The sequence below is a fragment of the Sapajus apella genome, unplaced genomic scaffold (genome assembly GCF_009761245.1).
Source record: "Sapajus apella isolate SASKATOON/1434 unplaced genomic scaffold, GSC_monkey_1.0 scaffold66, whole genome shotgun sequence".
NCBI classification, from domain to species: domain Eukaryota; kingdom Metazoa; phylum Chordata; class Mammalia; order Primates; family Cebidae; genus Sapajus; species Sapajus apella.
The window spans coordinates 8,001,729-8,028,676 of NW_022437006.1; the positions used below are offsets into that span (position 1 = coordinate 8,001,729).

A 26,948-nucleotide genomic window follows, 5' to 3' on the forward strand; every position below is an offset into this window, starting at 1 on the left:
TTCCCCTCCACCCTGCCTTTTTATCAGGGAGCTGGCATCCACGCCTTGTGATTGATCAAGATTGCTTAAAACCATGGAAATCGGCCTGTAGGGGATTAATCTTGAAAATTTAATGTTTCTTTCTTAATTGCATTAATGCCTGAAGTTAAAGAAAAACCTATTTTAAAATTGTTAAGTATTCTTGTTTTTTAGTATTGGTATCAGTATAATGATAAAGGTGTACAAATTTAATAATGGTAGGAATATTAATTTTTAAGAATTGGGGACTGTACTTTCTATCTCATTGCCCATTTCAAATACAGATCTTTTTTTTGAGACGGAGTCTCACTCTCTTGCCAGGCTGGATTATAGCGGCGCGATCTCGGTTCACTGCAACCTCTGCCTCCCAGGTTCAAGTGATGTCCTGCCTCAGCCTCCCAAGTAGCTGATTACAGGTGTGCACTACCATGCACAACTGATTTTTGTATTTTTAATAGAGATGGAGTTTCACCATGTTGGCCAGGATGGTCTTGATCTCTTGACTTCATGATCTGCCTGCCTTGGCCTCCCAAAGTGCTGGGATTACAGGTGTGAGCCACCGCGCCCAGAACAGAATTTCAATAGTGACAACCTCTAATGGTTCAGAAAATATTTTGTTTACTTTTACTAGAATTATAAAAATAGATTAAAAGAATTTTGATTATTAAATGTTGAAATAATATTTCTAATGTAATTATTGTAAACCTATTGTAGCTAGTTATGTCTTTTTAGGTTAAGTAATATAAAATTGCTGATATTTGATGGGTTTTGACCTTAAAAATGCTATTTGATATGATTTCACTTAGTATATATTCATAATATATAGGCCAAATTGATTCCATCAAAATTACAGAAAATAATATGCATAAATTAAGTGTGCTGATAAATCTTATCTTGGGCTACAAGCTAATATCTAGTATTAATTTAGCATTCTTTTTATTCTATGGCTAACTTTTCCTTGAAAGGAAAACTGATAGATTCTAATAAATGAATACCTTTATTTTCTTTTGGAGTCATTTTTTTTTCATGTTGAGCAATAAGCGATTTGAGTTAGTTACACTTGAGGATGGTTTAATGGAAAGAGCCAAATTGTTGTAGTAAAATAGAATATTTGGATTATCTCAAATGGAAGGTTTATTACTGTGTTACTGAGAATAATTTCTGTCAACGTGTTTATTTAGTAATTTTACTAAATATTTATTTTAACACACACATTTTTGAAATTGACGTTAAACTTTTGATCTGAACACACTATTATGCTCTTTCTAACAATGCTTTTTTTTCCTCTTTCTAGAACCTCTTTTGAATTTCACATTGTAATTTATTTTTAGTATTATATGAGATTATATTTCAATATTCAGTGTTTGATATTCTGTCAAATTCAGTAAATAACAGACCTTTCTTGAGTATGCTCCTATTCCTAATAAGGGATGATGACCATCTGCTCAAAGCCTTTAAGTTCTCTTTGTACACTGAAATAAGATTTATCTGAATGTTAATGTAATGGTACTTCCAGAGTACAAAAGTTTTATGATCTTACATTATTATATAAAGCCATGTTTGTCTAACTAGACCATCCTAACCCCCATAATGATACTCTGGTGTAGTTTGTTGGATAACTTTGTTGATGTCCCATTCATGGTCTTACTCTGTCACCCAGGCTAGAATGTAGTGGCATGATCATGGCTCACTTCAGCCTCAACCCCCTTGAGCTCAATTGAATCTCCCACCTCAACCTCTGGAGTAGCTGGAACTGCAGGTGCTCCACTATTCCTGGCTAATTTTTTATTTTAGAGACAGTTTTTCTATGTTGCTCAGGCTTCTGTTACCAGTTTTTAGTTGGTGAATTTAAACAAAAATAGTCATATCATGTTTTCATAAACTATAAATTTACACAAGTTTGTGATGAATTCTTAATATACTTATTTTAGTCTGACTGGAAGTGACCTTGAATTAATTTTCAAGTGCTGTGATCAAATTTCATTTTATCTTTTATTCTCTTCTTCCAGTCATAAGAAATAGGGATTACATTTATAGTCAAGTATTCTAATATTTGAAATGTTAAATATTAATTTGGCCTTTAAAGAATGTTATCAGTGTGTTACTTCAGGTTCATTTTATATGTTAGAGAGGCATACAATGACAGATAAAATATAAGGAGGAATAATTTCTCTTTTAGTGGGTAAGGCTAATATATCTATCTATCTATATATATACATATATATATATATATATTTAACTGTCTTTTGAATTAGCAGATTTTGAGCTAATCTCTCACTGACAACACAAATCATAAATCCCAGAATTGGACTGGATCTTAAAAGTCGTGTAATCCAACCCTTTAAACTATGCCTGGCCATTCCTCTGGTCTGCACTGAAAGGAACTTACTACCTCCTGTGAGAGTCCATCCCATAAACTCCTTCTATAATCCCAGATATAAAATATTAACAAAGAAGATGACTTCCTAGAGATCATTTCTGACCAGTATTTTATGCTTTATATGAAGTACAGCAGTTGGTTGAGTTATGGAGAAGCAGAGCGTTCATTGTGAGCATAGAAAATGCAACCTGCATTTTCATAGTGTTGATGGAAACAGAGTGAAAGGAAGGGAGTGATGAAGGAGGAGGGGGAAGTATGGGTCAAATGAAGTCATGCCTTGTATACCATGTTAGGGAGCTTGGATTTTATATTATGGGGGAATGGTAATTACTAAAAGATTTTTTAAGTGAAGGGGTGACTTGGCCACATATGATTTTAGTCAGATCTGTTGGCCCTGTGGAGGGTGAATTTGAGATGGAAGAGGGCGTTGCAGTAGGTCTTATCAAGAGACAGAGAGAACCTAAATTATGAGAGGAGAGTTTGGATGTGAGGACATAAAATGATATGGCCATTGATTGAAATGGAAGGTGTGAAGAAAGAACAAACCAAGAATGAATTCTGTCTTGAATTATTTTGAAAATGATAAGATAATAAATTCAGAAGTAGGAGTGGACTTAGGGGTGGGATGGGTCAAATTGCAAATTTGGGGCATATCGTATGTTGGGGCAGAGGGTAGGGATTTTGGCTTTGTTTTTGTATACTGCATTTGATTTGCTGATAGGATATCTAGGACTATCGTGGGCAGCCGACTTCCAGTGTGAAGCTCAGGAGGAAAAGTTTCTGCTGGAGATACTGGATGATGAAACCATGAGAGAGGATAAGATCATATAGAGATATGATAAAGACAAAGACTGAGGACAGACCATAGAACATCATTATTTATGGGATAATTGGAAGAAGGAATGCTTAAAATGGCAACTGAGAAAAATAGAAAAAGAATGGCATATTTGGTGTTAGGGAAGTCAAGGAAGTAGTGTCAAAAGAGATGGAGAACAACTGTTAGGTCAGATGCAACCAGAATGTTTTGCAAATTAAAGACCAATATATTTCGTCTGGATTTGGGAGTGGTAGAGGTCATTGCATTTGCCAGGACAATTTCAGTAGAATGTTTGCATGGCAAGTAAGATCTCGGTGAGTGGGTGTGATAAAGATTACTCTTTCTTGAAGTCTGGATGAGAAAACAAGGAGAATAGATGGAAGTTCAAGGACATTGTTTTTAGGATCAATTTAAGAGGCTTCAGAGGTGGAGAAAAAATAATGAGGAAAGAGAGAGATCAGATATATAAAGGAGAGAAAAGATGGCTGGACCAAGTCTCCCAAGAGAGGAGAGGGTGTGGTTTTAAAAAGGCACAACTAGGGTCTTCTTTGGGAGGAGTACTGCATCCTCTGAGAATAAGGGAAGGAAGCTAGGATAGTCATGAATGTAGATAAGTAGATGAATGTGAGCAGGTAGGAAGTTGAGGGAAATCATGTTTGATGGGAATGATGTCACCTTGAGGTTGGGACCGAAGCCATATTCTAAGAGTGAAAGGGGCTCAATAGGAGCTTTGAGATGAAACTTGAAATAGATGTTGAGGAGAACAGGAAAGAGAATTAACAAGGACAGGGAAAAGCATTGATGCATTAATGTGCAGTGCTGTGTTAGCAACTAAACTTGGAATCATGATTACATAGTGGCTTCTCAACTGTGTTGTGCAACTTTTTTCCACAGTAGCCAAAATTAGAGAAAACAAATTGTAGGTGTACATCAGAGTTGGGAGTTCACTGGGGATGTGTAAGACAAATACAGGGTACATAGAAAACAGTGGTGTTGATGAAAAGGCTGATAAGCAAGCAGGAGCTTGTTCATTTATTTGTATAGCCCTTTATATTTTTATCCATTGGACAAATACTTAAGACATGTTGTATGCCAGGTACTATGCCATGGGGACATAGCGGTAAAGAAGATCAATCTGGTCTCTACTGTGCTACAGTTTATAGACGGGTATAGCACACATATAGTAGACAAAAATTATACAAATCTGTGGGCCTTAGCGTTATAGACCACAGGCTCTTAGGCTCCCGTGCAATAGAAATTAACATAAGGCCAAGCAGATTAGCCAGACAGGGCTTTATTTTGGGGCTTGTGCTCGAGCTCAAGGGAGACAGTAGAGGTATAAGGATTCTCTGACTGGCTCCCTGAAAAGAGCCCGTAGGATTTTTTACTAGGCAATGCACAGGGACTGACACTAGGGATAGGGTGTGCAGGCTGGGCTGGGTAAAGCATGTGATGGCTGGGGTATGAGGGCAGCCTATCTCGTTGTGATGGTTATTTTGAGGTAATATGCCACCTAGTGGTCCGGCTGGGGACGACAAGGCTATAAATCAGTTGTTCAGCCTTCCTTTTCGAGGTGAGACTCCCCACAACCTTGGGTGGATATTTGGATCTCCTAAGGCCAGTTTCTGGAATTCTTTGAGTAAAAGGCCTGTTTAAACATTATGAGAACACAAAAGAGCAATATAGAATGGCTATTTTCTTTGTATGATTAAAGCCTCTAGGTTAGCAGGTATAGCGTCAGCAAGGTAGTGGTGTGGGTTTTGTGATCAGTGGGACACGAGAAGAAAAAAGAAACCATGTGAAGGAGAAGCTGCATCCCACTCCCACTACGTCTCATTAGGATCATTGCCAGCAAGGTGTGCTTTCTTCATATTTTACTTGAATAATTTTTCTTTTGGAGGACTTGAGTGTAGGTCTTAATTTTCTTTCTGGAATCGTCCCATCAGTATTTCATTCAGTAAAAATATTTTATTATGCATTATGCTGAGAACTAGAGATGTAAAGAAAGATAAAGGAAATAAAGACTTCATGTGGGCCATTTAAACCCCATTTTTCTTGCCTTCTATGGACCTCTTTCCATCAGTCATCTCTGAACCTGTAAGATAATGGTACCTGCAGTAATACAAATCTCCAAAATGTATAATGTCTGTAGACCAGTTGAATTTCTCATTCACATAAAGGCCAAAACATGGCAGGCACCTGTGTTCTAAGCAGTGATTCAAGGACCTGGAGGCCTTTTGTCTGTGGCTCTCCCCTCTTCAATACTATGTTCCCCAAACTTAACTTTCATTTGGGGTCAAGGTGATGCTAGGGAACTAATTTCATCTGGCTGTAGGAGTGGAGCAGGTAGCATAGGCTTAGCTAATCCTAAGGATTAATTAAATTGCTTTTCATAACTCTGGCGAGGGTAATCGGTTCAGGACCCAAATGAGCCCGAACAGATTGAATCTCATAACTTTCTCTAGAAATGCCACAGCAAAAGTATTATCTTTTCATCCACGGACAACAATGAAGAAGCAGTCCTCAGGTTATTATGGTCATCCTGGGACAAGAAAGCGTGCGTGTGTGTGTCCTGGGGAGAAAGTAGTGGGAGCCAGTTAGGATGAGACCCCACTCTGAGGAAATGGAGCTGGGAAATAGAGATTAATCAGGCCTTGATAATATTGTCTGAGTGCTGCATCAGGTCTTGTTTGTAGCCATTCTATTCCTTTAGCTAAACTAGATCTGTATTATTTCTTGAATATCTATTGTATGTAAAAATTAATTATGTTTTGTTTAGAGAACAGACATGAGAAAAAAAGATAGAAGATGTGAGAAGGAAGTCAATAAAGACCCTTTATAATTTAACCTAGTTTTAGTTTAGTTATTTTTTGTTTCCCCTTTTGTTATTTGCAACAGTAATATTCTTACTGGTATGTGGAATGCCTGCTATGCTGATTTTTTGACTATTGTATCTTTTTACTCCAACAAACTAAATATACTCCTTTCAGTAACTGCAGATTCTATTTGTTTCTTGTATATATGGGTGGATCAAATTATATATAGGAGGTTTTAGAGCAGAAGACTTAATGGACAGTAGTGTCAATTTCCATTTGCAGTCTTCTCGAGGAATGAACCCCTTCATTTGTCCTTTTATATTTCCTAGTCAGGGTCTCATGTGTAATGTCACACTGTTGCCTCTAAATTAAGTCTTACTCGAGTTTGTGCTTACCAAGGTAAGCAGAGAGTACAATAGTAATAATTCAAATAACCTTTTCTATCACTAAGGTTTTGCAGGAGTTCAGGGCTGCAGATCCTGAAAAGACTCCTTCAGCTTGTTTTTACTTCTCTACCCCTTCTCCTACTGCTACTTCAGTAATGGTCTTCTACCACTTTGGCACAATGACTCTGTCTAAGATGCCCGGAATCTACTCAGGTCATCATGCACCTAATAGAGGTGGGTGGCTGCCCTACTGACGCCATTCCCCTGGGGCTAGCTTAGTTTGATAATTCAGACTTCCAAAGCCATGTGTATTAGTCTGTTCTCATGCTGCTAATAGAGACATACCAGAGACTGGGTAATTTATAAAGGAAAGAGATTTAATGGTCTCACAGTTCCACATGGCTGGGAGGCCTCACACTCATGGCAGAAGGCCAAGGAGGAGCAAAGTTTCATCTTGCATGGTGGCAGTCAAGAGAGAGCTTGTGTAGAGGAACTCCCATTAGTAAAACCATCAGCTCTCATGAGACTTATTCATTACCACAAGCACAGCACAGGAAAGATTCACCTCCATGATTCAATTACCTCTCTCTTGGACCCTCCCACAACTTGTGAGAATTATTACAATTCAAGTTGATATTTGGGTGGGGACACACAGTCAAACCGTATTATAACCCTTGATACCTTGGCCTTCACCAACATCCATGTAGTCATCCCCAAATGAGGTTCTGCCACCTTGGAGGCCTAAATCCTTGTATTCTTTATGAATACAGAAGCCCTTGGTCTATCTGATCCCCTGCTTTAACAACCTTCCAGAGGTAGGGCTACCCACATCTCCTTCCTGGAAACACAGACACTTCTACTCTTTCCTCTGAGACTCTTTAGTGTATTTCTTTGCACAGGCCTCCATGTGAAAATCACTCCAAAGAAAAGGGACCTAGAACTGTCAATAAAAAAGTCTGGCAGTGAGGTAGAAAGGAAATTCTTCTTTCCGTTCTTTTGGTGAAGAGAACACAGCAGCAAAAAAGCCAGGATACCAAGTAGTTTCTCCATAATTCTCCCTGTCACAATTGTCTACCTCTATTTTCCATAACATATGTGGGCTCATTTTATATACACTTTTAAATATGCTTTTATCTCATTAATTTTGTTAGAATTTTATGACATCTTAGTGGTCCTAAGCCTGTACTTCCAGAACAAACTCTGAAGTTCTAGGCCACCGTTTCATCTGACTTTAGCCAGCATTCATAATCATCAACCCCTGTGCCCTCCCATTCTCTCCTTCATCACACATATGGGCTTGTGTTCCACATCAATGCTTTTGATTGCTCTAAAGTGTATTTTCTAATTTCTTTGTGTTGAAGGTGACAGCCTATACACTCCAAGATGGATATTATTAATAACATAAATGTGCACTCATATTTACAAATATTACAGTATCTATGATTAAAATAAAAATTATTTTTGACCATGTCAGAAGTATATCCCTCTTAGTGATGTTTTTCACTTCTATTGGCCTGTAAAGATTGTTGTCACTCAGTTGTCTTCTGAAACTCCTCTAAAAGAAAGTCATACATTTCTGAATTCTGGGACCTATAGGAAAATGGCACATAATTTATTTTCCAAACCAGCACCCTTAAGAAAGGAAGGGATTACTATTAATACTTATGCCAGGACAAAAATTATAGACCACCATTGTCCCAGACAAACCATATATATAGTCACCCTAAAGGGCAGAGACAATGTATTTCTATCTGACATCCTCAGGTAGTTCCAAGGTTCTTGGTCTGATTACATTGCATGGGAGAAGTCCTTCATGAGAACAGTAAGCTGAGGGCAGCCTATGTGTATATGTTTCTAACATTTGAGGGTTATTCATTGAGTTAACCTATAAGTAGCTTATGGGAAATTTTTGAGATATGATTCAACTCAACACTGAAGTCCTTTGTGAGAACAGTTAGCTGAGGGCAGTCCATGTGCATATGTTTCTAACATTTGAGGGTTACTCATTAAGTTAATCTTTAAGTACTTATGGGAAATTTTTATAATACATTTTAACTCAAAGCTTGGGTCATACTAGTTCTGAGCTTAATATTTTGCAGCACTTTTATTCAAATGAATTTCAAGTCATGTTAACCTGCCATTTTGTTCTAATGACACTAATGGCTGAAATTCGTGGCAGATGAGGAGCTTGGCAATGACAGAATAAATAGTACTGCCACATCTCTCTTTTTGCTAACTTTGTGCTGTTTCCACCTGTGTATAATTAGTCTACAATATTTTATTTGCAAAGCCCTGTTAAATCACCAGCATTATTATTTGACTTTTAAAGTACATCTGTTAGTGAAAATTTTGACATATGCTTATGTTAAGAAAGAAATTCACATTTATATCTTGAAAAAACTCTAATTGCTGGTCTTTGAAGTTCTTCATTATCAACTGCTGAATTAAATAAATATGTCGTGTTCTAAAGCTGAAAGGACTTACAGCAAAGGGAGCCCTGAACAAAGAGAGTCCATGAGTCCAAAGTAAGGTCACAATTCCATTAAATACTCAAATGAAAATTGACTTCAAGTACTCCCCTGCATTGCTTACAGTTGAATCTCTAGCACCTAGAACTGTTTCTGGCATGTAAGAGGCACACGTTAAATATTTGTTCAATGAATGAATAAATATTCTTTATAGTGTAGGATATTTATAGCATGTGGTTTTACTCTCAATAATATCTTTTTATAATATTCTTGTCGATATGTTGTGTGGAGACTTGAAAATCTCTGGCTTTTCATAATTATTGATTCAATTAATAGGCAAGTTCTGTGATCTTATGATTTGTGGGGCTAGTATCATTTGTTATAGTAGAAGGTTTTCCACATTCTTCTTTTAGTTACACAGTCACATTCTCCCTGACTTTGAGTTTTAACCTTTGCTTCTCTTGTATAGGCCAAGAATCCATGGTGTGATGTAACCAAATCTCCTTCCCATTTTTTTTAACCCTCCATCTGAAGTTTTGGCTAGGATAATATTTCTGTTGGCCTGGTTGGCAAATGAAATCTAAAGTGCTATTTTAATAAAGGTGAGATATAAGGAAAAGTTCAGTAGTTAAATCTTAAAAGATTATTTCTTCTTATGCTCAGTGAGATATTGTGAGATACTGTTTGTCCTCAGGGAGATAATTTCCATATAGAAATACATACATATATTTCATAACTGACATGTCATTAAAAAAGGGAATATTTTCTGTAGTAAGAAATTTTATTGTAAGATTCAGGTCTACTCTATTTTAATTATAGTTCCTATATGCACATCATCTCCCTTATTATTCTTAGGAAGGAAGGTAAGTATAGTAGACAAAATTTATCTTGGGAGAAGCAGGGTGACCTATGCTCACTTCTTTCTTACTCCCAAGAATTTTCACCTTTCTCACCTTTCAGGGTGCTGGTGCCATCACATCTCTTTACCATAAATCAAAACATTTCTCTGGCTAAATTCTGATATTAGTAATTTTTACTTTACTGTTCATCTTAATATAGTTTTCTTTCTTAAAATATATGCCTCTTAACTTTATCTCTAATTTTAGCATTTGTCTTCATAAATGGAATTTTAGTCATCAGGGTGAAAATTATGTTTGTCCAGCAGTCACACCAAGCTTCATTAACACATACACTGTCACCTCTTGTTTGCACTTGTGTTTGTACTTGTATGGGGGGTGTGGATTATTTCAGTTAAGAGTGAGGCTAAGCTGTGTGTTTTATAACAGAGACTTAATTGTTTCTTTCAAGTTTTCATGTACCTTAAACAATTAGATCTTGTAAGTAAGGTTGGCCTTGGTTTTATCATCTGGCCAGTATTGGGAATGTATCTATAGAAGCAAAAGGAAATGATACGGGATTCATGCAACTTCTTTACCATTTGCCTTAAGTAGTTTTAGTATGAACAAAAAACATATTTGTAAAATAAAAAATAGCAGGTAAGTGGGGGAATTTATTTACAAAAGAGCAGAAAGAACATTATATGGTGGCTTCATTCATAAGGCAGTCCTATGACAAAGACTTCAGAATATAGTGAGACAATAGAGATTCACTAAAATAAAGCAAAGAGCTATGAATTTTGAGTTGCAATGTACATTAATTTTTAATAATATTTGTATTTCAGGTCAGTTGCTCCGATTAAAAATGTTTCGAGAGGATCATGGATCATGGATGACAATGTTCTTCAGCACAATTCTCTTTCTCTTCATATTTTCTCACATATACAACACGATTCTTCTAATGGATGGGAACATGGGGTAGGTTATATTTCCCCTTTCTACTGTGGTGAGTGTTATGTTTGAGACTCATAGGAATTTCATAATTTTTAGCTTGTGGTAGTCGAAGTCTGCTTTACAAATATTCGATTCTAAGAAGAAGTAGTATTTTGTGTATTTTTTCTTGCCTAAGACATTAAATTTTTTTTTCCAGGAAACATATAGCGCATTACGATACTTAGATTCTGTTCCTTTTTTTTTTTTTTTTTAGGACTTTTACATAGTGCTGGGAGGACAGGTACTAATTTCATTATACTGACAAGAGGGTGTAAGAATAAGGAAATCTTATTGATTTGCATATATTCAAATGATTCGTAGAGTGAGGCTAAGATGAAGGCTTCCAGGTTTACAATTTCATTGCTCTGCAATGCCTGGCTAAATAAAAGTGTTTGGTACTGGAGGCATTTTCTTTAACTCTCTTGACAGTCCCAACAGAGAGACCTTTGTTATAAATAGGTTGTTTTAAAAGTGTATTAACTCCTAGCTTGTTATATATACTTATCAAATCACTAAGGCATGAAGATGTGCTAACAAGTAGGTTGTATATTTTTTCCTTTCTCCATGTCTTTCATTATATAATGAGACATGAGGATTGGTCTTTCAATATAGTTTCCTCTTCGTTTGCTCTCAGTAAGTTTTTGGTTTTTTTTTTTTTTTTTGGAGATGGAGTCTCCCTGTTGTCAGCCGGGCTGGAGTGCAGTGGCACGATCTCGGCTCACTGCAGCGTCCGCCTTCCAGATTTCAGTGATTCTCCTGCCTCAGCCTCCAGAGTAGCTGAGATTACAGGCGCTTGCTACCATGCCTGGCTAATTTTTGTATTTTATAGTAGAGACGGGATTTTACTATGTTGGCCAGGCTGGTCTTGAACTCCTGACCTCAGGTGATCCGCCTACCTCGGCCTTCCAAAGTGCTGGATTACAGGCGTGAACCACCATGCTCGGCCTGCTCTCAGTAAGTTTTAAGGCCAGAATATAAGGAGATTGGCTTAGTATTAAAATTAGATTAGTGACAATAATAAACCATTTTACATATTTGTTGTGTGTTGAAATAGTAACTGAGAAAGATTTTGATCTGTTTTCCCCAGTAGATCAGAAAGCTAGGTAATACCCTTTTCTTCTAAATGTAGGCTAGGCAGGATTGTCATCCGGTTCCATGGAAAACAATTGCATTGTTTTGATGTTACATACAGATTTTGGCCAGCATTGTTCAGTACTGAGAGGGAAGCTCGTTTAGAATTTAACTGTTTTTTTCCCTCACCGTTAAAGGAGATGAATAGCAAAGGGAAAAATACATTTCACATGTTTTATATTTTAGTCCATACTAACAAGTGATAAATTCAAGAATGTGATTTTGGATAAAATGTTCAGGCTTTAGAAAGTTATTACAATACTTTGTCTGTAATTATTTCTTTGACTTAGTCTTAATACCGGGTCTGTTTTGAAGGCTGTAACCTGTGGCTAGTCAAAATGTGCATCAGCCTTGGAGCAGTGCCTGTAATACTAGAATGGGTAATGATTGGAGGTACCTAAGACAGCCAAAGGTTTCTCTGTGAGTTTTTTTGTACTCAAAGCATTGGGAGCAGAAGAAGAAAGAACCTATATGAAAACTACGTTTTAAAAGCAATTGCTGGAAATAATGCATTATATAATATATAAAATATATGTTTTGCTCAGAAGCTGACTTTTGATCTAATTCTGCTTGTTCTGCTTGTTTGTTTGTTTATTTTTTTATCTAGAGCTAATAAAGTCTGTGCTAACCAGAAATGCTTATTCTGAGGAAGGGAGTAGATTTAAAAGCAATAAATTAAATACAATAAATAATTCCTTGCACTCTGTAAAGTACTCAATAGCTGAAAATAAAATGAGAGCTAATAGTTGTTGAGCATTTACACCAGTCATGAATTATCTCAATTAAATCTCGCAGTGACTCCATGGAATAAGAACTTGTATTATCTCAATTTTGGAGATCAAGAAACTGAGGACTAGAGAGGTTCTGCCACTTTATTGTTTAAAAGAGAACACAGATCTGATTGGTGGTTGACCGTGTTATTCATTCACCGTATGCCCATTAGCCTTTCTCTGTATTTTATTATTCAAGCTGAATTTTACAATTGAAACAAGCAGGAGATATGCTTAGGAAATAAGAGAATAGTTAGCCTAGAATATATGTGTATCTTAACTAAAATTGAAAGTGGTCTTTTTTATTCTCAGACTAAATACAGTCTTAACAGATTTTTACGTAACTGTTGAACTCTTCTTCATTATGCCTCATCTTCATAGAAAAAACATCTTTTACTGAGACATATATGAAAGGTACCACATTTTAGAAAAATACAAAGCAAGGGACAAATGGGTTAGTTCTGCAGAAAAAATAAATAAATCAAGGCTGAGCATAATGACTTATGCCTATAATCCCAGTACTTTGGAAGGCTGAGACAGGAGGATCACTTGAGATCAGAAGTTTGAGACCAGTCTGGGCAACAGAATGAGACTTTATCTCTTACAAAAAATAAAAAACTCAGCTGGGGGTGATGGCACACTGTGTAGTCATAGCTACTTGGAAAGCTGAGGCAGGAGGATTGCTTAAACTTGGGAGTTCCAGGCTACTGTGGGTTATGATTGTGCCACTGCACTCTAGCTAGGGTGAAACAGCAAGACCCTGCCTCTAAAAATAAAAATAAAAAATAAATCACCATTTATAAAAGATGTATTACTAATATTTATGGCACACATCATTTGATCTAGTGAGCATACTGAAGTAGGAGTGTAAACCTGGAGGAAAATCAGTTCTTAGAACAAATGGATACAACTGTGCAATAGGGGTTGTCCTAGAAGACACCATGTTTTCTGAGGTATTGCTTCATCCTATGTAGTGCAAGGAATGATGGAGCCAGAGAGTGCAGAAAGGACAGTGAGCACACAGACCTCACAAGTAACTGGTTTTATATCAGAGGATTTCTGGGAGTAGGAGGAATTCAGGATTCTTTAGGCTGAATCTCATTTGCATTATACTGAATCCGTGGGGAGTCCAGTGTGCCCTTATTTATGGGTCTCTCTAGGAATATTGTCCTAGAATTATTCCCAAGGGGTTTCAAGAATTTCCTATAATGGCTAGACCTGTGTTAATGCATTTTAGGATTCCTTTTCAAACTGGAGGAGTTCAGGACTAGAATGAATGGTGAGTGGCTGTAGGGTTTCCAAGAGGAAGAAGTTGTTTTCTTAGACTAGTCTGCTTTTTGTGTGAATGTGTGCCAATTTTAGGAATGGGTATAAATTTAATATAAGCTGAGGTCTCATGATCTCTTACTATAGAGAAAAGAATTCCTAGGTTTATCTAGACCAGAACCTCAAGAGTTGTTTAGCCCACAGTTGCCTGGCTCCTGTTTTTCTCATTACAGTGCATTCCCTGCAGTAGGCACTAGCTTTTATGGCTTTAGACATCTCTGAGGAGCCAAGCTGAAAAGCAGTCAGATGGAGGGGGAAAGTGGTAAGTTAGCTGGTTGAGCTAAAAGGGACTGAGGCTTGGACAATCTGTATTTCTAGCACCAAGAGGAAAAACTCTGTCCCATCTTTGACTCTCTTTCTGCGCTTCAATTTCTTAAACCACTAAAATGAAGCTTATTGTAACCTCCGTTATTTTTTTTTTTTTGAGAGATGGAGTCTTGCTCTGTTGCCAGGCTGGAGTGCAGTGGTGCAATCTCGGCTCACTGCAACCTCTGCCTCCTGAGTTCAAGCAATTCTTTCACCTCAGCCTCCCAAGTAGCTGGGACCACAGGCACGTGCCACTATGCCCGGCTAATTTTTTGTATTTTTAGTAGAGACAGGGTTTCACCATGTTGGCCAGGATGGTCTCGATTTCTTGACCTCGTGATCCACCCTCCTCCACCTCCCAAAGTGCTGGGATTACAGGCATGAGCCACCGACCTCCTTTATTCTTTAAATCACCAAGATGTAACTAAATTCATCATTTTATAAATGTTGAGGGTTCTGCTGCAGAGAAGGTGCTAATCCTGGGCAGAGTTTCACATCTAGCCATTTTATGAGTTTTTTTACAAGGTGGCAGACTGGTTAACCTGAAACCTCACTTACTACAAAATCTTGAGAACAGCTGGAAGAGATAATGCAACTTGGTAGACTACTTTGAAATGCATAGCTGGGTTACCCAAAGGTCAGGAAAAATCCTAGAGGTCAAAAATGCAGAGGGATCTGAAAACTGGGGCAGTGAGACTGTGAACTGATACTCAGATGCTCAGTGGAGGTGACTGAGGCACTTGAATTTTAACCTTTATGTAGGGACCAGAAACAAGAATGTGGGCTCATATTAACTGAAAAATTGAAAATAGAAGTTTCTGCACAGATGGTCCCACAAAGGGTTATAGTGGGAAGGGGGATGTGAAATGGAAAACTTGTAACTGTTAGCAGCAGTGAATCCATAGGGTCTGCAGCAAACTCAAGTTTTGCCTCATTGGAGGAAGGAATTCAGCCAAGGGACATAAAGCAGAGAGAGAGACTGAGACAAGTTTTAGAGCAAGAGTGAGAATTTTACAAAAAAATTCTAGAGCAGGAATGAAAGGAAGTAAAGTACACTTGGAAGAGAGCCAAGCAGGCAACTTGAGAGATCCAAGTGCCCTATCTGACCCTTGACTTGGGTTTTTATACATTGGCATGGTTTTGAGGTTTGCATTTCTTCTCCCCTGATTTTTACCTTGGAGTAGACTGTTCACATGCTCAGTGGCCCGCCGGTACTTGGGAGGGGCTGTGTGTCCGGTGGGTTTATTGAAGTGGTGCGCATGCTCATTTGAGACATTTTTCCCTTACTGGTCAAGTATTCCCAGAGGAAGGCCATATACCAGTTAAACTCTGCTATTTTGTCTCTTAGTGTACATGCTCGAGCCGCTAGCCCAACTTCTGAGATTGTATCAGGAAGCTGTGATCACCAGCTTAAAGAGTTTTCTATCTGTTGGGAGACTGCCTTTCCCTGGCACTGACTGCAACCAACTATTATTTTGGAGAGACAGTTTAACCACTGCCTATCACCTGATATCCCTGGGGAGGGCCCTCTCCTGCTCTACTCATGTCTGCCTAGCTACCTACTCCAGCAAAACCACTAGCACAGGCAAGCATGAAAGAAGCTTGTACTTAAACTAGACTTGGTGGGGAGGGGGAAATATCTCCCAGAGAACTGCTATCATAGGTGCAGTTTTGTGATTTTACTATACAGTTTCCTTTGGATTTTAGAATCTCAAAACATCCTCAGCTATTCTCTTCTCCCAGTTTCAGGTTCTTACTTTTCTCTGGACACCCCTCCCCAAATAACTTGAATTCCTCTGTTTTATTATGTAAAGCCATTTAGTTCCCTTTTGCCTCAACTTCTATCCACTTTGATTTATCAAGGGCTTTTCTTTTCATGAAAACAATCATATTAATGCATTTTCCAATCAAAGGAACCAATATTCTAATTTGCTGCTTTCTCAGTATATGAAAGTATCAACTTAAGAGGAAGAAACTGAGGCAAAATTAAGATAAGTAGAATTTATTTAGGCCAAGCTTGAGGACTGCAACCCAGGATCATAGATTCAAGTGGTCTTGAAAATATGCTTCAATTAACAGCAGTTATAAGTGTTTATTTTAAAGGAAAAGAAGAGGCAGATTTTGAGTTGTTTACCAATAATTTACATTAAAATAACACAAGCTGTTGATTGGCTGTACAGCTGGTCAGAAACAAAATAACTTTAAACAATTGCTCCCAAATATGGGTGTGGTAGAGGCTGGGGGTGGGGTCTTGAGGGGTTGGGGGCTTTGTTTGGCTTTGTTTGTTTAAAAGTAAAAATTTTCCTTTTTTTTTTTTTTTTTATTTCTTCTATCAGTTTATCTCTTGTGGAAAAAAGGGAAGATCGGGGGAGGGACCAAGATGGCCATATAGAAGCAGGTTGGGTTTGCAGCTCCCAGGGACAGCAATGTAGAAGGCAGGTGGTTTCTGCATTTCCAACTTGGATACCCAGTTCATCTCATTGGGACTGGCTAGGCAAGGGACATGACCCACCCACGGAGAGTAAGCAGAAACAGGGTGGGGCATTGCTTCACCCAGAAAGTACATGGAGTGGTGGGGGGCGGGGCAGGGACCTCCTTCCTCCATCTATGGGAAGTGGTGAGGGATTGTGCTACCCACCAGGGGTACTATGCTTTTCTCATAGATTTTTGCAATCCACTGATCAAGAGATTCCCTTGTGAGCCTACACCACCAGGGCCTTGGGTCTCAAGCACAAAACTGGGTGGTTGTTCAGGCAGGCAACTACCTGCAGGAGTTTTTTTACATACTCCAGTGGCACTTGGAACTCCAGTGAGACAGAAGCATCCACTCCCATGGAAAGGGGCCTGAAGCCAGGGAGCCAAGTGATCTCGCTCAGCATGTCCCACTCCTGCAGAGCCCAGCAAGCTAAGAACCACTGGCTTGAAATCCCCATCACCAGCACAGCAGTCTGGAATCTGCCTGGGATGACCAAGTTCCCCGGGGGAGGAGCAACCCACCATTACTGTGGCTTCAGTAGGCAATTTTCCCCTGACAGTGCTAAGAAGCCTGGAAGGTTTGGACTGGGTAGAATTCCCCACAGTGCACCACAGCAGCTGTGACTAGACTGCTTCTCTAAATCCTTCCTCACTGGGAAGGGTCTCCCTGTAGAAAGTCTACCAGTTCCAGTCAGGGGCTTACAGACTGAACTCTCATCTTCCTGGGATAGCACCTGTGGGGACGGGTGGCTATGGTGTCTGGTTCAGCGACTTGATCTTTCTTGCCTGCCGGCTCTGAAAAGATCAGCTGATCCTGATGAGTGGGATTCCCTGAGAACAGCACACCAGCTCTGCTGAAGGTCTCTGACCCCATGCCTCCTGTCTGGGTGAAACCTCCCAGCAGGGGTCTGCAGACATCTCATACAGGAGAGCTCTGGCTGGCATCAGGTTGGTGCCCCTCTGGGATGAACCTTTCAGAAGGAGGAGCAGGCAGCAACCTTTGCTATTCTGCAACTACCACTGGTGATACCCAGGCGAACAGGGTCTGGAGTGGACCCTCAGCAAAGTGCTGCAGACCTGCAGAAGAGGAGCCTGTTACAAGAAAAACAAACAAAAAGCAACAACAACATCAACAAAAAACACCCCATAAAAACCCCATCCAAAGGTCATCAGCCTCAAAGTTCAAATGTAGATAATTCCACAAAAATGAGGAAAAACCAACACAAAAACACTGAAAATCCCAGAAGCCAGAATGTCTCTTTTCCTCCAAATGACCACAGCACCTCTCCAGCAAGAAAACAGAACAGGGCTGAAGCTAGGATGGATGAACTTACAGAAATAGACTTAAAAAGTAAGTAATAACAAATTCCACTGAGCCAAAGGATTGTGTTCTAACCCAATGCAAAGAAGCTAAGAACTATGATAAAAGATTACAAGAGCTGTTAACTAGATTAAAGAGTCTAGAGAGGAACATAAATGACCTGATGGTGCTGAAAAACATAGGAAGAGAACTTTGTGATGCAAACACAAGTATCAATAGCTGATTTGACCAAGCAGAAGAGAGAATATCAGAGCTTGAAGAAATAAGGCAGGCAGACAAGATTAGAGAATAAAGAATGAAAAGGAATGAACAAAACATTTAAGAATTATGGGACTATGTAAAAAGGCCAAACCTGCCGGGCGCGGTGGCTCACGCCTGTAATCCCAGCACTTTGGGAGGCCGAGGCAGGTGGATCACGAGGTCAAGAGATCTAGACCATCCTGGTCAACACGGTGAAACCCCGTCTCTACTAAAAATACAAAAAATTAGCTGGGCATGGTGGCGTGTGCCTGTAATCCCAGCTACTCAGGAGGCTGAGGCAGGAGAATTGCCTGAACCTGGGAGGCGGAGGTTGCGGTGAGCCGAGATCGCGCCATTGCACTCCAGCCTGGGTAACAAGAGCGAAACTCCGTATCAAAAAAAAAAAAAAAAAAAAAAAAGGCCAAACCTACAACTGACTGATGTACCTGAAAGAGATGGGAAGAATGGAACCAAGTTGGAAAACACACTTCAGGGTATCATCCAGGGGAACTTTGCCAGACTAGCAAGACAGGCCAATATTCAAATTCAGGAAATCCAGAGAACGCCAATAAGATACTCCGTAAAAAGATCTACCCCAAGACACATAATCATCAGATTCTTCAAGGTTAAAATGAAGGAAAAAATGTTACGGGCAGCCAGAGAAAGGCCAGGTCACCTACAAAGGGAAGCACATCAGACTAACAGTGGACCCCTAAGAAGAAACCCTGCATGCCGGAAGAGACTGGTGGCCAATATTCAACAGTCTTAAAGAAAAGGAATTCCAACCCAGAATTTCATATCCAGGCAAACTAAGCTTCAAAAGTGAAGGAGAAATAAAATCTTTTTCAGACAAATGCTGAGGGATTTTGTCACCACCAGGCCTGTCTTGCAAGAGCTCCTGAAGGAAGCACTAAACATGGATAGGAAAAACCATTACCAGCCACTGCAAAAACACACGAAGTACACAGACCAATGATACTATGAAGCAACTACATTAACAAGCCTGCAAAATTAACCAGCTAGCATCATGATGACAGGATCCAATTCATGCATAACAATATTAACCTGAAATGTAAATGGGCTAAATGCCCCAATTAAAAGACACAGAATGGCAAGCTGGATACAAAGGCATGACCCATCTATGTGCTGTATTCAAGAGACACATCTTATGTGCAAAGACACACATAGACTCAAAATATTAAGGGATGGAGGAAAATTTACCAAGCAAATGGAAAACAGAAAAAAGCAGGGGTTGCAATCCTAGTTTCTGACAAAAGAGACTTTAAATGAACAAAGGTCAAAAAAGACAAAGAAAGACATTGAGTAATGTGAAAGAGTTCAATTCAACAAGAAGAGCTAATGATCCTAAAGATATATGTACCCAATACAGGAACACCCAGGTTCTTAAAATAAGTTCTTAGAGACCTGCAAGGATACACAAAATAGTGGGAGACTTTAATACCCCACTGTCAGTATTAGATCATCAAGACAGAAAATTAAACATATTCAGGACTTGAACTTAGCTCTAGGTCAGGTGGACCTGATAGGTATCTACAGAACTCTCCACCCCAAAACATCAGAATATACATTCTTTTTCAGTACCACATGGCATTTACTCTAAAATTGATCACATAATTGGAAGTAAAACACACCTGAGCAAATGCAAAAGGACTGAAATCATAACAAAAGTCTCTGAGACCACAGCAAAATCAAATTAGAACTCAAGATTTAAAAGCCCACTCAAAACTACATAATTGAATGGAAATTGAACAACCTGCTGCTGAATGACTTCTGGGTAAATAATGAAATTAAGGCAGAAATCAAGAAGTTCTTTGAAATCAATGAGAGCAAAGAAACAATATATCAGAATTTCTGGGATGCAGCTAAAGCAGTGTTAAGAGAAATATATAGCACTAAATGCCACATGAAAGAGCTAGAAAGATCTCAAAGTGACTCACTAACATTACAACTAAAAGAGCTAGAGAACCAAGAGCAAACAAATCTCATAGCTAGCAGAAGACAGGAAATAGCTAAGCTCAGAGTGAAACTGAAGAAGATAGAGACATGAAAAACCCTTTAAAAAAATCAACGAAATCAGGAGCTGGTTTTTTGAAAAAAACCACTAAAATAGATGGCTACCAAGACTAATGAAGAAAAGAGAGAAGACTCAAATAAACACAATCAGAAATGATAAGGGGATACCACTACTGATCCCACAGAAATACAAACAACCATCAGATAATACTATAACCAACTCTGTGCAAATAAACTGGAAATCTAGAAGAAATGGATAAATTCTTGGGCCCATACACCCTCCCAAGACTGAACCAGGAAGTTGAGTCACTGAACAGACCAATAATAAGTTTTGAAGTTGAGGGAGTAATAAATAGCCTACCAACCAAAAAAAGCTCAGGTCCAGAATTCTACCAGAGGTACAAAGAGGAGCTGGTAGCATTTCTTCTGAAACTATTCCAAACAATTGAAAAGGAGGGGATCCTCCCTAACTCATTTTATGAGGTCAGCATCATCATGATGCCAAAACCTGACAGAGGTACAAAAGAAGAAAACTTCTAGCCAATATACCTGTTGAACATTCATGTAGAAATCCTCAACAAAATACTGGCAAACTGAATCCAGCAGTACATCAAAAAGCTTATCCACCACAATCAAGTTGGCTTCATTCCCTGGGATGCAAGGCTGGTTCAGCATGCACAAATCAATAACATAATTCACCACATAAACAGAACTAAAGACGAAAACCACATAATTATCTCAGTAGACACAGAAAATACTTTTGATAAAATTCAACACCCCTTCATGTTAAAACTCTCAGTAAACTAGGTACTGAAGGAACATACCTCAAAATAATAGGAGCCATTTATGACAAACCCACAGCCACTATCATACTGAGTGGGCAAAAACTGGAGGCATTCCACTTGGAAACTGGCACAAGTCAAGGATGCCCTGTCTCACCACTCCTATTCAACATATTGTTGGAAGTTCTGGCCAGGGCAATCAGGCAAGAGAAAGAAATAAATGGTATTCAAATAAGAAGAGAGGAAGTCAATTTGTCTTTGCTTGCAGATGACATTATCCTATATCTAGAAACCCCATCCTCTCAGCTCAAAAGCTTCTTAAGCGGACAGGCAAATTTAGTGAAGTCTCGGGATACAAAATTAATTTGCAGAAATCATAAGCATTTCCATACATCAACAACAGACTAACAGAAACCCAAAATCATGAATGAACTCCCATTCACAATTGCTACAAAGAGAATAAAATACCTAGGAATACAGCTAGCAAGGGAATGAAGGACCTCTTCAAGGAGAACTACAAACCACTGCTCAAGGAAATCAGAGAAGGCACAAACAGATGGAAAAACCATTCCATGCTCATGGACAGGAATAATCAATATGGTGAAAATGGCCATATTGCCCAAAGCAATTTATAGATTTAATGCTATGCCCATTCAACTACCATTGACATTCTTCACAGAATTAGAAAAATCTATTTTAAAATTCATGTGGAACCAAAAAGGCTCTCATAGTCCAGACAATCATAAGCAAGAAGAAAAAACTGGAGGCATCATGCTATGATGCCTTCCAACTATACTGCAAGGCCACAGTAACCAAAATAGCATGGTCCTGGTACAAAAACAGGCACATAAACCAATGGAACAGAATAGAGAACTCAGAAATAAAATTGCACATCTACAACCATCTGATCTTCAACAAACCTGACAAAAGCAATGGGGAAGGCAATTTAATAAATGGTGCTGGGAGAACTGGCTAGCTACATGCAGAAAATTGAAACTGGATCACTTTCTTACACCTTATACAAAAAGTTATCTCAGGATTGATTAAAGACTTAAATGTAAAACCCAAAACTATGAAACCCTAGAAGAAAATCTAGGCAATACTCTTCAGGACATAGGCATGAGCAAAGACTTTATGATGAAATTGCCAAAAGTAATTGCAGCAAAAGCAGAAATTGACAAATGGCATCTAATCAAACTAAAGAGCTTCTGTATAGCAAACGAACTATCATCAAAGTGAACAGACAATGTATGGAATGGGAGAAAATCTTTGCAACCTATCCATCTGACAAAGGTCTAATATCCAGAATCTACAAGGAATGCAAGCAAATTTACAAGGTAAAAACAAACAACCTCATTAAAAAGTGGGCAAAGCATATGAACAGACACTTCTCAACAAAAAGACATACATGTGAACAACAAACACATGAAAAATAGCTCAACATCACTGATCATTAGAGAAATGCAAATTAAAACCACAATGATGTACCATCTCATGCCAGTCAGAATGGTGGTTATTAAAAAGTCAGGCAACAACAGATGCTGGTGAGGTTATGGAGAAATAGGAATGCTTATTAGTTCAACCATTGTGGAAGACAGTGTGGTAATTCCTCGAAGATTTTGAACCAGAAATACTATTTGACCCAGTAATCCCATTATTGGGTATATACCCAAAGGAATTATCAATCATTCTATTATAAATACACATGCACACTTAATGTTCATTGCATCACTGTTCACAATAGCAAAGACATGGAATCAACCCAACTGTCCATCAGTGATAGACTGAATAAAGAAAATGGGGTACATATACACCATGGAATACTATGCAGCCATAAAAAGGAACAAGATCATATACTTTGCAGGGACATGGATAAAGCTAGAAGCCATCATCCTCAGCAAACTAACACAGGAACAGAAAACCAAACACTGCATGTTCTCATTTATAAGTGGGAGTTGAACAATGAGAGCACATGGACACAGGGAGCGGAACAACACATAGTGGGGCCTATTGGGGAAGGGTCGGGGTGGGAGAGCATTAGGGAAAAGAGCTGATGCATGCTGGGCTTAGTACCTAGGTGATGGGTTGATAGGTGCAGCAAACCACCATGGCACACTTTTACCTATGAAACAAACCTGCACATCCTGCACATGTACCTGAGAACTTAAAAAAAACAATAAAAAAGGGAAGATATGCAAAGAAAAAGGGGCTAGGCAATCAACTAAATTAAAATGAGAATTATATAGTAACCACCGTTGAACTTTTGCAGTGGCTATACAATATGCTGCATTATTTATATATAGGAATAAAGGCTTGAGAAAATGAGACATCAATAGAAAATAAACCAAACCATTTTCTTCCATAGTAATGGGATTTGACTTGATTAAAAATTACTCTAAATACATTTTCAAATTTCTTCTCTTTTCAGCTGTGTACCCTGAAGCCAGTCTATTTTGAAATTATCTACTTGGTATTAATAAAGAGAGTTGTGCTCCCACGTTCATGTCAAAGTCTTTAGTGACTAGAAACTAAACAGGTCACCCAGGGCTGGGAAGGATTTTTAGGTTTTGGGTATTTCAAACCCTTTTTGAAGTCGTCTTTCTGAATAATTTCTTAGTAATGTAATTTTTATAGCATCCATAGTATAAAGCCCTTTTTAGGAAAGGCTTGCTTGGTCTTTTCAAATATTCCTGTTCCCCAAAGGATGATAGTGTATAATGTACAAGGAAGGAAGCAGTAGGGGAAGCAATGCTAGCACACCATGAGGTTGCTGAGAATATTCTGAAAAGAGCCACTTGATGGCAGCAAAAGGCATGTTTTCAGCACTGATTGTTTCATTAATGAATCACAGGAAAAGAAGGGAATCTTCCCCCTTCTGAATTTCTGAAATTTGGGGTTGAAATATTCCCCTGACGTGTTGTTAATGGGCTTTTTGAGGAAATATACATAGTGAACTCTTTAATAAGCACTTGTTATTCTGTGATGTGCTTGGCTTCTTTTACTTTATGTTCTAAAATAGGTTTAAATAACAGTATGTATAGAGGCTTACATGCTTGCATATACTTGTATGTGTTTATAGACTTATTTCAGTATTATAAGGATAAATTATGTTTAGCACTGAGGGAATTAGACATTTGACTCACTCTGTGAACTGGAATGTTTCTGAAGAGTGCATACTATTTAGAGCAGGATATGAAGAAGCTGATGCTTTCTAGTGTTAATCACAAAGAAAAGTTCCATTTTTCCTGATACAAAACCTTTCCCAGAGAATCATTACCAATATTAACTAACACATCACTATGTGTTAAATATTTCAGAGAGAGAAATTGAGAAATAAGGCAAAGTGATACAGACAATTTTGAAAATAAATGTTAGCATTCATATTCAGGACCTGAATAACATGAAGGTGTGAGTTAGGTGATGACTGTAATGAGAATGGAATAGATTCTGTCTCTCTGTTCTGTTCCCTTTTTGATGTGCTTTAGTAAGAAGTCACATGGAGAACTCATCTAGTTGGGTAGGCTGAGTACCCTCAGTTAGTGTGATCAGACAAGGACGATTGCACCAAGGGAGGTGGCAGGAGAGACTATTTGAAATGGACACTTTCCTGAAGCCTAAAATGCACTGTTTCTGTGTGCAGAGCGGGCAACAAAAGCAAGCAAGGATGAATAGGAAAAATAAATGAGAGAGAGACTGGCATAGACTTGGAAGGCTGAAAGAAATTGTTCAAGATCTAATTAAAGTATATGTACCAAGCTGATTTAAGCCTTAGCCTCTGGAACTCTTTCATTTATCCTGATTTTTAAAAGAATGACTAATACGCTTGTTCATAAGTATGAAAAGACTGTCTGATTTATAGCTCCAGTTTCTGCCATCAGAATTGTAGGTTTCAGCACATACTTTTTCTCAAGGCTGAATTATCATTTAATGGAAAAAATCAGGGTGAACTTTTACTTCAGGCAGTAGTTGATTTTCATGTTTTAATTAAAACCTTTTGTTAAATTCACTATTTTCAACACCTTCGGTAATGCTTTCTGTTCCCTTACACAAACTTTTTTTCTTTTTCTAATTAATACTGATTGAGTAGTAGGAGCCCAAGTACACAATTTTACTGTTAAGAACTGTGATTTTCACTTTTTATTGCTTTTCAAGTAATAAGTTGGTCAACCTGCTGCCATTGTTTACACTGGTAGCTTCCTTCCAAGGAAGGAAGGGATGTTTGTGTGTTTGCTTCTTTGTTTTTAAAGGTGCCAAATTTATTTTGGGAGTTGGTGAGAAAAAATTGAAATAGTCTTTAATAAACGATAAGGGACTTAAACTGATGAAACTACTGAAGTACAAAGCTACCAATTGTAGCAAATTAAAAAAAGAGATACAATATGATTTCCAAAGGTATGTAGCTAAACACAGCATTTAGGAGTAGGTAAAGAATGGAGGACTGGGAAAGGGTTCAGGAGCTGGTGCAGGAAGAGAGCCGTCTGTATGTTTTAATGAAGCCCAGACTCCTTGATTCAATAGCTGAAAAGCTTGATTGACTGCTCACACAAGGCTGGATGCAAATTCTGCTGGAGTGGTGCTTTAGATAATTTGTTGGCTTCACTCTTAATTAGGCTAAACATTGACTTTCTTGTATGATTAATTCACAATAATAGCACAATTAATTACTAAGGCTGGGAGTAAGGGGCAAGGCTAGTTGCTGAGAATGAGCTGGTGAAAAGAAAGACTGGAAATGAATGGCTGATTCTGGTTAAGAGGGTTGACCCAGGGAGGCCCTGGACATCAGGATTGAGTAAGAGGAGAGAGTGAAGGAGGGTGAGGAAAGAGGGTAAGAGGGAGAAAAAAGGCAGACAGACGGAGAGAGAGAGAGAGAGAAAGAGAGAGAGAGAAAGGGAGAGGGAAGAGGGTAAGAGGGAGAAAAAAGACAGAGAGAGAGAGGGGGGAGAGAGAGAGAGAGAGAGAGAGAGAGAGAGAGGGACGGAGAGAGAGAATGAGACAGAGAGACAACTTATTTAGCTGGAGGAAACAGCAATAGGGCACAATTTGCTGCTGTTAATACTGTTGGTTTTGCATGCCTTGGTTTTGATAGTACAAAGATAAAATAACACAGCATATACAAATTATCACAAGTTCAGTTAGTGTTGTTTGAATTGGTGAAGTTTTAAAACATTAATGAAGAGCATAATCAATGTTGCATCCTTGTTACTCTGTGGGAGTGCATTATTACCTACTCAGAATGGACACTGATTTGCCACACTTAAGAGGTGTTCTGTGATCATTATTCATGGTTGTTTACCCCAGCTCTCTTATTAATTATTTTATCAGCTTGTTAGAGGGGGAAAATTCTGATCTGGCAAATAAAATACTTGGATGTTAGCCCCATCTTGACTACATGAAGACAAAAATAATATAGAACAGTTAGATGGTTTTCTCATTTCCTAGAAATGAGTTGTTATGGGGTTATTAATATCATTATTCCTGACATCATCATCATCATCATTAACCTGGGGGAAATGCATGCTTCTAAAATGAAGAGGCAAACTAAATTTCTAAGGTCGCTAAAAATCTTAGTTGTCTTTGGCTTTATTTGATGTGAGAGGCAGTGTGATATAACAGAAACAGCATGGATTTTTGTCCCAGCATTCTTTAGCCATGTGACTCCGAGTAAACTACACTTTCTCAGTCTCAGTTTCCTCAAGTGTAAAATGAGGATGTTAGTACCCATTTCAGGGTTGTTGTGACAATCAAGGCAGACCAATGCAGAGCAACTGGTATGATGCCCGCCATATAATGAACTCTTGATAAATGTTAGTAGCTATATATATTTTAGTTGAGGCAATGTAGCTCTCCAT

General features: G+C 38.5%; 1 protein-coding gene across 4 annotated transcripts in view; it reads left to right on the forward strand.

Annotated features, from left to right (window-relative positions):
• The window catches only part of TMEM117 (transmembrane protein 117), a 536,937-nt gene that overhangs the window by 87,568 nt on the left and 422,421 nt on the right, over positions 1-26,948 (forward strand). For all 4 annotated transcript variants that reach the window (XM_032248373.1, XM_032248370.1, XM_032248371.1 and 1 more), the window contains one exon: positions 10,567-10,699. In XM_032248373.1, coding sequence (XP_032104264.1) covers positions 10,567-10,699 — 133 coding nt within the window. The remainder of the gene's footprint in view (positions 1-10,566; positions 10,700-26,948) is intronic.